We start from the raw sequence: 19,144 nt of genomic DNA on the forward strand, positions 1-19,144 counted from the left end.
TTTTGTACTTTTGAAAGGTTAAGGTTATTCCCAGAGTAGTTAAACTCTATATAATCCCATTTTTTGTTAGATGAGTTGACTGGCTCGTTTGTGCAGTGGTTAAGGTGCATGGACATAGGTTTGTGCCTCTGTCCTGTTACATTAAGGCTTATGTGAGGGGCAAAAAAGAAAACGTGGAAGTATGAGAATCCAGGATTACTTCAGCGTCACATAGTCTAAAGTCCAGCCTTACAACTTGGTAAAATGCAGTTACTCTACTATGTACATTGTTTACAACTTGCTATATATGTTTGTGGTGGATGCACAGGAGATGGACATATATTCAAAGTACAGGCTCCCTTAATAGTGGAGACTAATACCGCTCAGAGAATTAGATCTGTGATATCCAGGATGGAGGCAGTTCCTGGAAAGATAATTGAAAACAGCTGAACCCACAGTTATAGGCTCGCTCAGACATCTGTGCATACTTAATATGTCTTAATGCATGCAGACAGTACAGTGGAGAATAATGTCCCCGGAAGGGCACCCATCGGGCAGCAATCTTTTACTTTACTATGACAGAAACACTAATCATACAAATCCTTTGGAGTTCTACATGTCTGATGAAGACTGGTTACTGGATGTGTTCTATAAACGAACAAGAGGAGGCCATTTGTCTGGTTTCAGTGGTTTGATTGATTTCAAAACTTCGCAAAGTTGGGTGATTCCTAGTGATTCCACATCATGACTATGTAACCCATTCCAAACTGTCACCACTCTCTGTGTAAAGATATGTCCCCAGTCCTCCGTCTAAGGTCAAGGTTAAATCTCAGGTACTTGACAAACAATATTTTGGCAGCAAGTGTATTCAGGAATTCTACCACGCTCCACAAGTTAACACCTAAATCTCCTTAATCTGACATGACTGCTGTGATCATACAACTGAAAAACAATACAAAAAATAATGTATTTATTTTCAAAAAAAGATGATCTTATTAGATGAAAGTGCAACGGAAAAAGCAAAATTGCTGAGAGGAGTACAATTTATATAACCCTAACAGGAAACATGGATGCAGTAAGGGACAGATACATAAATATTTTCTTGTTAGCTTTATACAGTTACAATAATCGTATTAATCTCTGAAAATTTCCTTTTGCATTGCTAAAATAATGCCTTGTACAGTACAAGTATATCTCATACAGCCTACCCCAATGGTTCTCAATCCTGGTCCTGGGGACCCACTGTGGCTGCTGGTTTTCATTCCAGCTGAGCTCTCAATTACTTAACTAGACCCTTAATTGAACAGATCATTTGCTTAGTTATACCTTTTTAATTGTTTTCAGCTCATAAACAGTTGCAGAGTTCAAGTTACTTATAAAATGTTATAGCTAACAAGTATTACCCCCATGGAAAAGTTAGTGAGCTGTACAGTAATGTATTTTATTTGTTTTACTGGGTAAATGGTCAGAAACAGTGTTACAAGGTTATAAACTGAACAATAAAACAACTGTGGCACTGTGATCAGCAATAATACATTCTGCAAAGGCTTATAATTTCAGAGCTATATCTAAATCTTGTGCAGCAGTTCAGCTGAAAGATTTGCAGAGCAGGTAGGTCAATTAATTGTGTTACCCTTGGTTACACAGCTGTCTACAGTGATTACATTTAGATTAATTTTGTTGTGGATTTGGAATGCTTGTGTGACGGTCCTGTCAATTAAGACGTAGGAAAAATGTATCAAGAATTACACGGGTACACGACTGGAAAATATACCTTTCCACTGAAGAGACAGAAAGGACCAAGGCTTGTTGCGGAAATTAATTCTAGCTAGTTTTGACTTGTGTGAAATCTGTGTGCTTACAAGTCTGCATTGAGTAAGTATGGTTCACATGTACATTTAATTTACAAAAGGCCCATTTTCTCTCCTGGTTGTAAGTGTCTCTCTTGAATCTGGACTTTGAATAGACTTACTCATCTCTGCTTTGCTCTTGGCTCCTACCGCAATTAAAATAAATAAATAAATAAATAAATAAAACCTTTGTGTATGACATAAAGACATATCGGCACGTAACACTGTTTGTTTCTGTTACAGTTAAAAGTGGAAACAAAAAAAATGAAAATAACAAAAAGGGCAACTGGAAAAGCCCCAGTGGCAGCCAGGAAGCAGAGGTCCACTATGAAGCTGTCAGAGAGGGTGAGTAAAGTCTTTGTTTTCTGTGTTTGTGAGTACTGTACTTTGGTTCATAATTTAAACTTTGTGTGTTGGGTGTCTCCTATTGTATGGGAGTTTGGGAGTTTGTGTTCTGTGCACCGGATGACATCTGTACACTTGAAAAAAAATGTATTTACTGTGGAATATTATACAGGGGTCTGTAACTGGGCAAACACGTTTATATATAGGGACCACTAAATTCAGTTAGCTACAGCGTACAGAGTGCATTATTGGTTATATCAAACAAAATGCTTCTCCAATAAGTACTTATGAAGCACTACTGCTCATGTCCCGTCATGCACTTGTTCAATAAGTGTCCTGTGTGTGTGCTTAAACCTGCTTTTCTCATTATAGTGCATGTTAACAATTGTGTAGGTTCTTTCAGCTGAGATTATGCTGCATGTGCCTCTCAGTGTTTAGAGCAATAGAATGACTTGATCTTAAAGCTTTACTCCATGTTCTTTACTAAAGGCATAACCTTATTCTTCACTTTTGCAACAACTCCAAAATCCTGAAACCTCACCCTAAAATCTTAATCATAATGATATCCCTACTCCTGACAGTCTCTAACCCTCAACCTAAATCTTCACATAACTTTTAGACAAACTTAATGCAGTGGCAATTGTTATGTCTGTAAAAACAAAAAAAATCCTTTTTTTTTTTCAAGACCGGTTGGCAGCTTTACCTTGTCTTTGGTTTAGAATTTCTAGGCTTTTGGTTGCTAACCGAAGCTGTGGTCATGGAATCAATGACAAAAGCTCAGAGAGCAGGTGTAATTCTTCCACCCTTCTGAACTAGAGTTTTTTGAAATTCATAATTAATGAATTTGTGATTAATGTTTGCAAGCCGAACAAACAAACAAATTTTAAAAAAGTAATAGGTTTTCCAGATGGAAAAGCAACTAGGTCCTCCTCGATATGTCATTCTGTGTCCTTTCTAGAAGTTATCAGATTCAGGTACAAATGAAATACAGGGTAATCACGTGGAGAACATGTGTATAGCTGCTTCTAATTTGATTTACCCTCATAAGGACATGTCGGAAAACTGACTTTCCTGGAAACCTGGGGTCAAATAGGACCCCAGCAATAAAACAACATACAACTAACAACTGGAGTAAATGAATGAGTGAAAATGTGTATATGGAAAAACACAGCTTTTTGTTTTTTTTTGTTTTTGTGCGCACAGCTGTATTCTGAACGCTGTAGTTTATTCTAGGAACATGTAATCTGGGCACATGATATATTGGAAAGCCCCAAGCCTCTTTCATTTGGTATATTGACTGTGCTCCTAGTTCTTTCCATTTTCGAGTTACAGACATTTTAACACACTTACCGATTTGCTGCGCGTCACAGCACTGGAGCACTGAATGAAGGGGTGGTAGAAAGTACACATACGACTTTGCCTGACATCAATGGAAAGCACAAAGCCGGCGCTTTTAAATGACATTGAAACCAGAACTCTTATCTGTTGAAGTGATCGAGTAATAGGGTTAGCAAACAAAACTTAGGAGCTCACTCATGTCACATGACTCAAGCCATAGTTTGGACATATAATGCAACATTAGAAAGTTCCAAATATGTACTTTCAAACAAGCTTTGAACTAAAGGAGCTGGCTATTGCAGTGCCTGAGATATTCACGTGAGAATGTTGGGCCCGTCGATATACTATGCCTGGGGTCTATATGGATCCCAAACCTAAAATAATCGGGGAATTCAACCAGGCTACCCGGACTAGAATTATCCTTTGCATAGTGTAACTGTCTGCCTGACAACTACCTAAAAGGAAACAAAAATACAGTCACTAGATCCACATAATAACTGATACTCAAATACTGTGGGGTCCGAGTGGACCCCAGGTTACCTTAAGGGGGTTAAAAGCAATGAAAAGCATTTCCTTGGTTGGTGTTTGCAGTAAAACACTGAATTGAGTGCATTTTAAGGCTTTTAAAGTTTCCAAGATATTTCAAGCCTTAGATCTTCAGATTAGACAATGGTTGTATTGAGAAGCTTACTCTTTTTGACAGGCGTATGTTCTCAGTTAAAATTGCTTGCCACACACATGGCCCTGCAATGGCCTTGAAAGCAGATACAGATACAGAGTACAGACATTGGATTTTCATTCTATTTATTTAATATGTTTGTTGTTATTTATTAATGTACAAGGATTTTTTAAATTTTTTTTATTTTTTATATAAAAGCACCAGACATTAAATCAGCCATGGGCAGTCTCCAAGGTGTTTAGAAGGATAGGTGACAGCTCCTTGAGTCCTCTTATACTTCAGGGAAGTTAGGAATAGAAATATCCAGAGAGAAAACATCAGTTCTTTTTAATTTTGCTTTACGTCACTGATGATTTTTCAATATGATTTCATTTTTTTTTTTGTTTTGTTTTTAATAAGAGCTGTAGTTCTCCTCAGAGACATGCTTTCATAGCCTAGGAAGCACACATGGTTAGATGCTTCTTTCAGCTATTTTCCAACCGCACCACTAACAAGTGTAATGGCCTGTATTGTGTGAGTGAATGCCATTACAGATCATACAATGCTACACTTTTTTTGCACCTTGTATTCCTAACACATTAGAAAAACTAAACATTAGTTACGAAACATGCTGCTTTATATAACATAAAACCCACAGCTCTTATTCTACTCATATGCACATCCTTGGCCCTATGTCAGATAGCCTCTGTAATAGGACCCATGTGTAGCCCATAGGTACAAAAAAAACTTGAATGCGTGTGCGGAAATACCTGCTTTGAAATGTCATACTTGTGGTTTGGATAAACCTACAGCAACCAGAGCCAGTGGAAAGGCTGTGTGCAGTCAGCATTTAGATGTCATTGGTTACACTGTGTAACAAAACATTAGTATTTTTTTGTTCCTGGGTAGTAAATGTTATTTCCTAATTGCTTATGCCTCAAAAGTATAGAACATGGCTATTATTCCCCACAAACTTTGCTTTTGTGACCAGGACAGTGATATTTCAAAATATCACTATTTCCAATGGGAAAATGGGCAAATGTGTGTCTTTTCGTTCACATAAAGTCAGAAAAAAACAACATATGAATCCAAATTAACATGTATTTATACTAAAGTAATATAAAGATGACTACAAAAGATTTAGAAGTGAGTAGTTTTTCGAGATTTACAATTTTACTATATTTACCATAACACTTATTACCCAGGAACAAAAATTGTGTTACGTAGTGTTATTATTGTTTTTTTCTTCTCATGCAAATTTGTGGGTGTATAAGAACCAAGGGATCCCTGAATCAGACTGATTAAATAGTGGCTATAAACAGTATTACTAATGGCTTTGGGTAGATAGGATATTGTTTGTCTGATTAAATTGATGTTCGCACATATTTTCGTTAAAAACATGTACAATAATGCTAAAGAATAGACAAGCACTGTTAAGCAAGGTAAAGCTGGAGTAAAGTGTTGTTAAAACATGCAGAAACATGGGCATTCAAGTTGAGCCGGGCATTGTAATGTGTTTGGGAGAGCGGTATCCTGCATGCAGCCTTGTGCAAAGGAGCAATATTGAAACTGTATTCGTTTCTAGTTTGAGCTTTTTGTGATTTTTTTTCATTGAATAGTTTTCATTCAGGCTTTATTTATTCCCTATTTAAAATGTATCAGTGAGCTCAGTTTCATGGCTTCAAAGACTTAACTCGTATTTAAAAATAAATACATTGTTATATACAATAGGGTACATGTTACATCATGGCAGGTTTCGATCTCAATATCTCAGATATATTTCGAGCTCAATATCTCGGAGATATTATGTTAATTATTCCAGGTACTTCAAAGCATCCAAGCAGTGCAATTAAATCAAATAGGAAAGGGTTACAGCCAAATCTCTGTTCTGCTAAAGGGCAATCAAAGATTTAGTTAAAGTATGGTAATTGAAGTGTTTGATAATTTCTCTGATCCTTAAACTCTGTGTTGGTTTTAGTATGGTAACAAGTCTTATAAAAATTCTCTTTTTCTGAAAATTTAAAACTTTTCTTTATTTGTGTTCATGATTTGGGACAATTAACACAGTAACAACACTTAGATATGTTTTTTAAAAACTGTTAACATGACTTGAAAATGATGTTTTAGTATAATACCAAACTAGGTTATGGAGTGTTTCAGTGTCCATGCCTTAACTTTCAATTCCAGTTTCTATGTAATTTCACCTTGGTACACCTTCATCTTTGGGGTCAAAACATGTCAGTCATTAAAGAAGCAGCTGCCTGATTAATGAAGGCTCTGAAGGGATGGGTAGAATACTGTATTACTCTCCAAATGAAAGGGCCTAGAAAGTGCATGGAAGTAAGCTTTTTTTATTTTATTAAGATACATGCTTGCTATACTGTATGTTTTTTTTTTCAAAACTCCACGATACATCTACATAGCAAACTATGTTAAATGCATAATATAACCATAAGAAAAGCACAAGAAAACTGCAAAATTACTATGCACATTTTGCGTGATAAAGTTTTATAAGGGATGTTGCACTGCATGACGAACCATAATCTATATGTTCTGCTTGCTTGCCTTTCACAGTAGACTGGCCCTGGCAGGTGCAAATGGTTCCTGAGAAACTATAATAAATCATTGCTCAGGCTCATAATGCTTAGTAAAAGATTGCTGTCACATTCCAAAGCTGTGTTGCACTGGCAGTGCATTACGGTAAGGTTGTAACTCTATTAACTGGGTGACATTTATTAGTTCCATTACCTATCTTTTAGAAAGCCCGCGGAAACCCTAAACCTTAACTAGCACCTATTGATGAAAAGCATTTAACCACAAGCTCTTTTGAATTAGCTCAAAGTCAAAATCAGAACCAGGTTTGCAATGGCCTTTTTTTAGAAAGCCAAGTAGTATTGCACTATTGTCCTAAGGATAATTTATTTCTTGCAGCATTTTGATCCACTGCAAACTTTGGCATATAACGTAACATAGACCTACAGGAATTGGAATGATTGTATTGATCGCTTCCCTTGTGCTGAGATATCATGCTGGGGCAATAGCAGTGAGATAGATTTTCTGTCTGCTTCTGCTTAGAAATACTCTGTGTCATGTAGCACTGCTAAAAGACTACCCCAGCATACCTCCCTGCTCTATAGCCAGGGAAAATATAGAACAGGAATATCCTGACAGCTCCCAGTTATGAGCACCTTGAATGACTGCTCAAAGGATTGTTGTTCTGTAGTTCATTTAGAGTGCTTCAGATTTCTCTCCGCCGCTGAGATTGTTAATCATAACTCGGTACTTTGCAGGAAGTAGACAGATTGTGTAATTGTTGTTACGGGTTTGGTTTGGTTTGATTTGGTTTAACATGGCTTGGTCGGACTTTGAAAAGGACATTCATTGACATATACCAACTGCTCATAATTCATGAAAAACTTTTGTGAACTGATCTATAGCGTGCACTTTGATCCACTTTCATATCAAAAGAGTGCTTCTGTGATCATGTCATCAGTGATTTTTAAAAATCTGTGCAGCTGACATTTTTTCCAATGTCCGCAATTAGAACCTTCTCCTATGTTCTTATTAATTCTCCAATCCTTAAAAAAAGAGTGGTCATTGATTTTCTTGAGGCAGTCTGGAATATAGATGGTCAAATTTGTTGGGATTAATCCACAACTGGGATCTCTGAAGCTACGATGAAAACCTTGTCCTCTATTCATTTTGGTGCCAACAAACTAACAGCTGCAATATATGAACATCATTAATCACAAACGTTGGTGACAATTGAAGTTTTTTTCATAGTTTCTTTGTTTTGTTTGGGTTAGTTGTTTTTTTCTTTGATTCCCTGATTTTTTTTCTTTCTTTTCTGTAAATACTAATGATGTGAGGTGTACAGTCTTTTGGTAGGAGAGAATTTTCTATGCTAATATTTTCATTGGCAGTGAAGGGAAACAACCGGCAACCTCCACGTGAAGTCGTTAGGAAAACATTCAGAAGTACCCAAAGTAATGAGGCTTTAAGCATTTGCAGTGAAGTAAATTTCCTTTCTGTCTCAAACACACACTGGGGCTGTTCATTTGGAGGACTTTTTAGTCAGCTGCAAATTAAGAGTATGATTTCATGGAATTTTGAACAGCTATCTTTAGTTATCTTTGCACTGATAACACGGTCGTCTTTCTAAATTTAAAACCTGTGCAGTTAGTGCCGTGCAATAATTGTTTTCCGCCTTGGAAAATCTGGGATTTTAATTAAAAATGATCTATTTTACATGATTTATTTTCAAATTAGCATGCATATCTTTTTATTTTTGTTATTATAAAATATGATAACAATACCCATGTATGTGCTATAATGCACAGCATCGTGATTTGACTCACTCTGGTTTGGTCATTAAAACAGACTCCAATGATGCATTATCTTAAGCTACTCCCAGGAGTTAGAGGATAATTATCAAGTAAGAAAGTATGAAAGTGCATTATTTCCATGATTTCATGCAAGCATATCTGGTAGTAGGTGTATTCAATGATAAGGGGAAACTAAGCATTAAAGTCAACTAGATAAAAAAAGAAAAAGTAATTCCCAGTCGGAATGCATCCCACAATAACTGTACTTTTGAAAAAGTTCTTCTTTCGGTTTACCCTTTTGTGCCCCCTTATACTATCAGTATACGCCACGCCACGCCACACTATACCAATTTTATTTATACCAGGCTTCTCCCCAGGAATTCTGTACAGCTGGGTGGCAGAACATTCTAGCCACGGGCACTTTTAACGGAAAAATAAACTTGCCTTCCCTTACATATATAGTATAATACGGCAAAGAATCTGAACAAGGTGTTGTCTTTTCATTGATTATATATCGTTGTGGTTTTTTATGTTCTACATTTTCTTTTTCATGACTGTTTTTTATTATTGTAAATTATCATGCTTATTTAGGCACTCTATGATTTGACTGGGGAAAGATAACGTAGGATTATTGGAGTTAGGGTTAGGGTTATCCTTTAAGCTTCCTTTTTAGCTTATTCATTTAAATTGTTTTCTTTATGTTCAGTTTTCAGTGCATTATTCTGATGCATGTCTATTTTAGTTTTTCACATATGCATTTTTTTGAATGCGACTGTTCATTTTAACCTTTTTTTTTTTTTTTTTTTTTGTTTTTTTTTACACAACAGTACTCGCACACGTTTGGCCACCATCATAACTGCTGCATGAACCGGAGTGTAATAATCCAGCACCTCTGCATTTGTATGTCAGCTGGCAAGTGTTCAGCAGATATCCCATCATGCCTTTCTTCTTAATGGCGTACAGCCTCTATACATGAACCCTCAATATCTCTCACAAGCACCTATGGGTAAATGTTTGTACTATATCACAACAAAAGGAAAACAGGCTCAAATATAATATTAGGCAGTGGATTGCTCAGATCGTCGGCTTATTTTGAAAACCCTGCATTCATTGTCAATATTTTTGCTTTTCCTTTTTGTTAAAGGCACAGTAACATCTGCAAGACGGGTGGATTGGGTTTTTTCAGCAGGGCCACTTTGCTGGGGAGAACCCTGTATACAATATCTTTGATGTACAAGCATCCCAAGGTGACTTTACAAAAGTATAACAAACTAAACTGCTCACTAGTAAAAGGCCAGATATTTCGATATATGTCTAAATATTTAAGCCTATGTCTAAAAATATTGATCGAATAAAGAAGTAAATAAATAACAAAATGGGATCCACGTTTTCTTAATATTAAACAGATTGGGCAGGTATGCCAAGTCTCATTCATTTGTAATGAACCTCACTCATTTTAGGAACTTTTCCCGCCTCAATTTTAGCAGTCTCACTTGTAAAAGAAATGGAATTGACAATGCATTTGAATTGAATATTCACAAATCCTACTCTAGGTTTATTCAAACCTCACACATTTGGATGATCTGACCTTACTGTTGAGGTGATATTTATATATATATATATATATATATATATATATATATATATATATATATATATATATATATATATATATATATATATATATATATATACAACATATATAGATTAATATATAATACCTAATATAAAACCAATATATATATAAGGTGTGACCTCAGAGGGCATCCTAAATAGATGTGTTTTTGTTGTTTTTCATTGTAATGTTAATTTTTTGACAGTGTGTCCTCCTATGGGCCTGGAAGCCTTGGGGATTGATGACTTCCAGCTGCACGCCTCAACAGTCAAACGGTACGGCTTGGGAGCCCAGCGGGGGAGGCTTAACATTCAGGTAAAAAAAACAAAGCACTTCTGCAAAAAAGAAAACCTGCTGTTTTTTTTTCAAATTGTGACGTATTTTACCTCTTATATATTCCTAAAGCTGGCTATTGTTGTCATACTAAATATATTGTAGACTATCATATGTTACTTTCAGTAACTTGTTATGATTTTTATATTAAAAAAAAAGCATGATACAATAAAATAAAAATGGCAGATGAACAGGCCTATTGTAAAACCTGAAGTACCAGCCTCTGCATTCTTGTTTTGGAGTATTCGGGAGCTATATTGAGGGGACTAGCTGCAGATTTTATCAGTTAAGAAATTAAGGGATAAATATTAAAAGCACTGGTATGGTACTTAAGTTTTTCTTACACCACAACTACTGGTAGAAAATTATTTAGATATACTGTATAGGAACAGTCCAGGATTTAATTTTCAGCTCAAATATAATAGTCATGCAATGGAACTGAACTAAACGTTGCATACTGTGTGCGAATACTTTCCAACAGTTATTGTTGATGCATTATTTTACCTTTGAGTAATTTTATAGAGCTAAGTTCTATAATTGGAGTACTATCTGCTGTAATCAGTAGACAAAAAAATGGTATTTAGAACAATTGGAAATTATTAAAGAGAAACTTCCAGAATGTAAACTATGCAAAGTTTCAGACAGGAAACTATCACAAAGCAAACATTGGTCCTACCAACAGAATTCAAGCCTGGTAAAGGTAAACTTCCCTCTCTTTGTAGTCTGTGCCAGTCTATTGAGCTGACTTACTCCCCAGCCTGTACCACATTTTGTCTTCAGCAGGGGTGTTGGGAGTCGACCTGCCACCCTGCCTATCTCTCAGTGCAGGTGGAGAGATGTCAACGCAAATTTAGAGGCAGGGCTGAGTCTACCATAAAAAATAAGCAATAATAGAAAAAAGAGAGATAATACATGCTTATGTTATGAAATGATGCTCTGACTGAATATACTGCAGTGAGAGTGAGATTTAACACACGATCTGAGCAACATATTTATTTTACAATGGGGTAATAAATTGGTTCACTGCATTTTTTACCTCCAGTCTTTTCTTTCAACTCAACATTGTTTTGGCTAAGAATACATGCAGTTGGGATTTTTCAGTAGAAACTGTACTGTTTTTTGCTAATTCAAAATACTACCTTTGACAGATTTTGTAAAAGGCTAAGAAACGTATTGTAGCAATTATCCCACATAATATGAATAATAAGATCTGTGTTGAAAGACATGGAAACAAAACTTTTGCTAAGCGTGGGTAATTGTGCCGCCTTCTTCAAACAGGAGAGTTACATGTTTTATTTACTGTTTTCTATCAGAAAGAATACTTAATTGCAGTGCAGGGAATATGTAGGCTTAGTTCTGTGAAAAGGGTTTTGTTTTGAAGATATATTATGGAACAGTACATTGCAGATTAGTATCTATTCCGATATATTTTTACCATGACAGTCATTATTCTAGAAAAACTATTTAAGAAGGATTCCTTGGGGCCTGGAAGTAGGAATTTAATTTGTCAAGTGCAAATTGTATTTTTTTTTTTTTTTTTATTACATGACACGTCATTGTGGAATATAATAGCTGTAGGTATTATTTTTACAGAATATGAATTAAAATTTCACACACCCCCATATTCTGTCTTATTCTGTCACTGGCTGCTTATCTAAATGAAGGTGAGGCTTCAAAGACTGGAAGTTTCCTGCAACTTAACTGTTGCTTGTGGGGTCTTGACACCAGCTTAAATCACATCATTTGGTGCCAGTGTTTTCCCCCAGATTTAAGAGTTAAGTTGAATTCTGCACTAACATTTTAATTAAAAACTGCTTTTGGAACAGAGTTTACCCTACTGCTGACATAGAGGTCACTGTTGTCAGATTCATATATATATATACTCTAAGCAAATTCTTAAACTCAGGAGGGCATAGAGATGTTTAGGACTCTTGTAAGTGGATCGTTCGTGCACTGGGTTTGCAATGTTAATAATCAAGAAGCTCACACAGACTCATTCGATTTTAAGTTTTAATGAATCAGAGTAGTATCAGCACTCCTTCAGTTTATTAAATGCTTAAAAATTGATTGAGTAGTTACAGACTACTGTCGAATCCCAACTGACAGGCAATCTGGGAGGTCCAGTGCCTTAACAGATATAATAGCATCAATTAATTCAATATGTTTATGGTTATAACATGTTTTGCCCTTAAGCTATGCATGCATAAAGCTAAAAAAAAGCCCACAGCTAAATCATAAAGCATCCAATATTTCCTTTCTCCACAGCTAAAGTATAAAACCTACACCTTATAGTAATGCATCAATATAAAAGAGATATAAATTCAAAATAGTTCTTACCTCCCAAAAATATATATGGAGTGTAAAATATAATGTAAGGACAATAACTGTCTTCAAAGGCAAAGACGACACCAATAGCAATCAGCTTGATCAGAGATCTTCAGAGCATGGATTACATCAGCTTGTAGTTAGCAAGTTGAATAGTACTTGACTAGGATTTTACCTCCGGTTTTTGTAGAGTTTTTGCTTCGCTTTTTAAATCTCAAACATTAATCTGCCTTAACAGCACTTGTCCTTCAAGTTAATAACATTTTCAAAACATCCGGTAACTCCTATGAGATCAATTGGCCATCATCCCCTAGTCCACCTCTTCTACATCTCCAGAATGTGTAAGGTGAACTTTTGAACTGATGTTATTCTTTTTTTTGGTACCAGGGAGTTCCTGAACATAACATGTAAGTGAATACAGTGCAAATATATGAAGAATACATATATAAAGATGTGTTTAATATATAACACCTACTTTGGTTTAAGTATTCTAATCCTGGGTTAAAATATATATTTCCCTTTTAACATCAAAAAGCATCCTCCTTAATAGATTGACTTCATTAGGTGTGGTTTAGCAATTAACTATAACATATTGGATAAAGGCGGGTAGAAGGCTCATATTCTAAAGTCTGCAATTATATATCCAATCATTTTCACTTAAATCCAGTTTATCAAGAACATAGTCAAAATATAACAGTCCCATTACAGCTGTTCAATGCTTTAAACTAAACTTCTCTCTCTCTGTTTTTTACAAAAATCCTGTTCAGGCAAGTTCCGAACCACCTGCTTCTCTGTCGAGGTCACCCATCATTAATAGAAAATTAAGCATTTTCTCAGATGTATGGCATAACATTGTCCTTTGCTATGGCTCCCCCTCACTTGTTTTTATCAGGTCTTCATTAATTTCTATGATTTAACGAAGCCATATATATATATAGCTCACCACTGACTCCCCTTTCCTGTACCAAGAAGTATTTCTTATAAAAGATCACTCATTATATTAACCTTGGATTTCAACCTCCCCAAACTTTAAAACTTGCATTAGTTATTTTCTTCAATTACCCCCTGCCTGGTACCATTAAATTTCATGCAAAGACAAGGTTAACAAATTAATTACATTCTCTTTGCAAATCCTACTATATTCCTGACACACACTGGCACCATTGTGCATGACTGAAGTTTTTTACTTTAAGTTCATTTCTGAACTATATTCTCTTAGTTTCAAACTCTTGCATTTCTTCTATTATAATAAAACATTTCCACTTATATTATATTTAGCATAAAGACTATTTTCAGATCAAGCTTACTACTTTTTTCTAAATAAGAAACTTGATGCTCGCGCCTGCCTTTCTGCTCAAGGTATAAGCCTTGACACCAGTAGCTCAGACAAAAACAAGCTTCTCTCATTTCACAGGTGTTTCTTGGTCAGTGTGACCCCAACCTAGCTCCCTTTTTACTCAGACTTAGAAAGATACAATAGTATTTTTTACTCTTATAACAGAATAAACAGGAATATAGAATGTTCTAAAATAACTATTGGTTAATACAGAGTATATTATAACTTTTTGTATGAACAGTGTTTTAACAATTTGTTTAGTATTTTTGCTGGCTTTATAATATTTAAAACACAGTACAGTTATTACAACATTTTAACACACATGCAGTTTCACAGATGTTCAATTTGCATCCCAAAGATCAGCCTGCTTCGAGTAGCTGTCACAGTCTGGGGTTAGTTTCTGTTCACAGTGAGTCTGTCTTTAAAAGCCTGATACCTGCATAAACTTCAATCTTGCTAGCGGAGCTTCCATCTCTACAGTCCCATTCCCATCATCAGTGGGAAGACTTCAAATAAAGTAAACTAGTTTCTATCAAAGAGACAAAAAACTTACTCAAAACAGGTGACTGCACCTTGTACAAGGGAACACAGGTGTTAGGTTCATTTGTGACACCATCCAGGCTTTTGTGTGAATGTTCTGGATTGTGTTCCTGCTGCTAATATTTTGACTGGTGCCAGGGGGCTCAAACTCATAACTCCAGATTTGACTCGGTTACACAGTTTGAGTCCGTTTTTTGTAGTATGAAATAAGCCCCTCAGAATAAACTGTGTTCATTTTAGAAGTCTTTGGGTTTATATGACATACTGCCCTAAATTAGAACTTAGCTTGAGTGTCCCCAGGGAAGTAACCAGACGTAACAGGAAGCTGCAACTAACAGTTACTCTTAAAAGCAAAAGCATGCCAGTTCTGCTTGAGGAGAAATTGCAAAAACATTAGTTTTAGCTTTACCCAAGAAGTGGTGGTGTGCTAATCTGGCCACTAGGGGGCTTATAGCAATCAAAACCTGTCAGCCCGCAAACCTCCACATTGCTATGGCAGTCATGTTTAATTATCTCAAGGAAATAATGGACTACAGCTTCAGGGTTCCTCTCTGCTTTTGATGTCTATAATCCCCAATTGGCCTATACGACAAGTGCATTACCAACTGTGCTTATTCCTGTCATACAGCTATTGGACATTTCAACTTTAAACTCCAAAACAGAGAAATCAATCTGCATTCTATCGTTATACTATGCCTAAATGCATCATCTCAATTAGATTAAAGCAATGTTTGGACCTCTTTGTCTTTCTCTGGGTTCAAATGCACTGTCATATAGGGCATACTACAGTTGTAACAGTAAACCTGTGTCAGGACTCTTGACATGGCCATTATTTATATATGCATGGGATGGATTAACTTAGTCTCTCTTTCAGGCTGGTATCTATGAGGATGACTTCTATGACGGGGCCTGGTGTGCAGGGAGGAATGACCCTCTGCAGTGGTTTGAGGTGGATGCTAGAAGACTAACCAAGTTCACTGGAGTCATCACACAAGGCAGGAATTCCCTGTGGTCGTGAGTACCTAAAAAAAAAAAAAAAAAAAACACAGCAAAAACAGTTGCAGAGTTTTACTTGTTACTTTTAGAAGGTAATCATGGTTGATATATATATGTGCTAACTTCACTATAACGAACCCCGTGGGACCTGTAGAAATGTTTGTTATATCAGGGTGTTCACTATAATAAGGTTCGGCATTTTTCTGTATCAGAATAATGACAAAACAACTAATTTGAACTGAACATCAATATATAGTACTTTTATGAAGATTCCTTCACATTGATCAACATTCAGACGATGTTGTGACAAGGTACTCGTGTCACATGTGTTGCAAGACAGAGAGACATGGGAGTTGAAACGCCAGCACAGGCTTGCAGGATTTATTAAACACAAAACAGAAAGTAAACAAACAGGTCATATGATGCTACCAATGATGGTAACACACAGAGGACACATACAAAAGACTGTACAAAAGGCAAAATAAAACACAGTACAAAACATACAAGTAAAATGTGCCACACAAAGCTTGTTTATTATAACTCATGTAATCAGATGATCAGACATCACTCAGGGAATCATTTACTTTCCCAGTATCCATTTACAGAAGCAGATATAGAACAATTTACACATACTGTAAGTGTGACGAGAGTAATGCAAGCTGTTGAATGACCCAGTGTCTGTCATGTGGCTGTAACTGTCCAAGTGAGATGATTGTGTTCAAGAATAATATCAGTATTGCAGAAAACACACAGCAACAGTAAGTGAGAATGTTCTGGCGCAGCACCTCACACTATTTAGCTCATAAAGATTCTCCAGATATTCTGTATTCACACTTTCACAGCATGGTACATGCACAGAACAATCTTTAAACATGAACGATTCGGCACCATGTTGGATTTTTCAGGTAACCCCTTTAAACAAAATCTTTAGAAATTACAGAGAATTGCAGTCTTTTTTACACATTCACTACTATATTATATATATCATATATATATAATATATATATATATATATATATATATATATATTATATATTATAATAGGTCTTGGTAAATGCATGTCATGTTATGCTAATTTGGGATCTTCCGCTTCCTGCAGTTAGCTGTAAAAATGTTCTTTAAAAGGAGCATTGTAATGCGTCATTATGAGACCAGGGCAATATGTGACAGTAGCAGCTCTTAATTTTACATTAAACGAGATATGCAATACTACTGCCTATCTATTCAGCTTAGCCTGATGAAAGTCACAGCTAAAGGTTAATTGATTTTGGTTGAGAGCAACACTCCCAGAGACTCTCTTTGAGGATTTGATATGCAAAGGTCATTACATTTTAGAAAGGGGCCCGTCATTCTTCTACCTTGTTAAATTCAGATGAAGATTTGCATACGTGGCGCCTGCACTTGAATAACTTGGAATGAAGAGATCCAGATGAGGGGAATGACTGATATCTTCTGCGCAGTTTCTAGCCTTAAAGACTTGACTTTATTACCTATTTAAAAAAATCAGTTATGTACATTTTTCAATTGATGTTTCTGATCTCTGATTTTTATTTATTTTTTTATTTTTACCAGGCTTACTGAACATATCCTTTTTAAATCACCTAAAAACTGATTTTTCTAAGTTAGGTGGTTTTAGAAATCTCCACTAGGGGTGGACAACCACTACAATGGTGCCAGTGGTGAGTTTGTAAATCGAACATTTCTATACAAAATTTCAGTTATAGAGGTGGACAGAAATAACTGCACATTGGGCCTAATGCTCCCGGGAACAATAATCTGTCAACAAAAAAAAATAGAACAATCCTAACTAATTGTCATTGAGGAAAGAAAACAGAAGCTGGAGTTCACCCACAGTTTAGATTTTAGCAGCCTAGCTAGTAGGTTTATCAAATAACGTACCTGCCTGCATTAGGGAGCAGCCTGCACAATTCTTCCATTGCAATTCAATGTAATGCACTCAAATACATTAGTATAATTCTGTATAGAAAGTCCCCCAGTGCATTCATTCAGTGCACTACAATACCTTCAGGCAGCTTTGAATTAGTGGCACATACTGGGTTGAATCACCACCATAAAATATGAATGCCTTAGAAGATCTGATAAGAATGCACCCTGCAGCTCAAAATGGAGTACAGTGACACAGCATTTAGCTTGAATTATTTACAAGGGTCTTTGTGTTTTTTGTATTATAAGGTACAGTCTTTGAAAAGAGACAAAGGAGAGCCTGGCCCGAGCTGGCTCAGCACACACTGTGAAAGAGAATGGAGTCTTCAGTGGGCCAGTGGAAACAGACACAATATCAGTAGCTTTAAAGGCATATTACAGTTTTATTTTAATTGTATTCTGAAGTTCATACTTATAACTGTTTTCAGTCAGTACTGCCAGACTTTCTATATGCCAACTGTCTGGGATGTTCATACACCAATAGATCTGCTATATTAGTATACCTTAAAATAACTTTGCTTACATCTGAATAGGTCTGAACTCACAGCATCTCTATTCAATGGTAAAAATACCAATCTGGATGAAATGATGTACTTGGCGTTGAAACATGAGTGAAAGTGGCAGACACTAGATAGGGCTGGCTCTTATGCCTGCAAAGACACTTTGGGTGTGTACATCTCATTTGATTATATTTGTTAATGCGCATCTGAGTACAATTGTTTTAGTGAATGTTTTTGGTGAGAATAGTTCAGATTCCAGTACTGAAAATAACATACTGTAGACTGGAGACTCCACATAATAGGGCTTTAAAATAATTGACTTAATTGATGAATTTCAATTAATTTACTTGATTGAGGTCCAAAACATACACACACACACACACACACACACACAAACCAAGTACACATTTCTAAATCTATCTATCTATCTATCTATCTATCTATCTATCTATCTATCTATCTATCTATCTATCTATCTATTTTAATTTATAATTGACTGTTATGAGTATCTCATTTCAGGCATTTAAACCCTAATAATTTAAGAAAAGAAAAGATATACAAAAGAATTACAGCTCTTGGTATTGCACAGCATATGTTTAATTACCCAAAGTGAAATATAATCAGCAATATAATTATAATGTCAGCCAATTGAGTCCACACAGTCAAACAACATTAGTTGCCAACCAACACCATTGAGACATGCTGGAAGCATTCCTGGGTGCTAGAGCTATCCTGTCCTGTTAAAAGCCACACTGAGTACAGATAAACCAGCTCAAGAACTCGACATCTCTCACGCCACAGTGAGGGCCAGTAACGTGTGATCATCACTTGAGTCAACAGCAGCTAGAGAGGTAGAGCTCTGTTAGGCTGTTAAAAAATATTAGTCTTAGCTTTCATTTTCCCAGCCAGGTAGAATTCCTTCATTTTATTTCTGTTTCCTTTTAAAGAAGTATATTCCAGCAGCACTCTCCATGAAAGAAGTCGCTAACATGTAATCTGTGCATATCTATCGACTGTTGAATGAGTCATATGTCATGCTGGCATTGCCAAGAAAGCTAGA

General features: G+C 35.9%; 1 protein-coding gene across 1 annotated transcript in view; it reads left to right on the forward strand.

Moving 5' to 3' along the window:
- cpxm2 (carboxypeptidase X (M14 family), member 2) overlaps positions 1-19,144 on the forward strand; it is a 39,388-nt gene that overhangs the window by 923 nt on the left and 19,321 nt on the right. Inside the window, exons 2-4 of the mRNA XM_041269552.1 lie at positions 2,073-2,174; positions 10,316-10,425; positions 15,519-15,658. Of these exons, the coding sequence (XP_041125486.1) occupies positions 2,073-2,174; positions 10,316-10,425; positions 15,519-15,658 (352 nt within the window). The remainder of the gene's footprint in view (positions 1-2,072; positions 2,175-10,315; positions 10,426-15,518; positions 15,659-19,144) is intronic.

Source organism: Polyodon spathula, chromosome 13, assembly GCF_017654505.1.
Source record: "Polyodon spathula isolate WHYD16114869_AA chromosome 13, ASM1765450v1, whole genome shotgun sequence".
NCBI classification, from domain to species: domain Eukaryota; kingdom Metazoa; phylum Chordata; class Actinopteri; order Acipenseriformes; family Polyodontidae; genus Polyodon; species Polyodon spathula.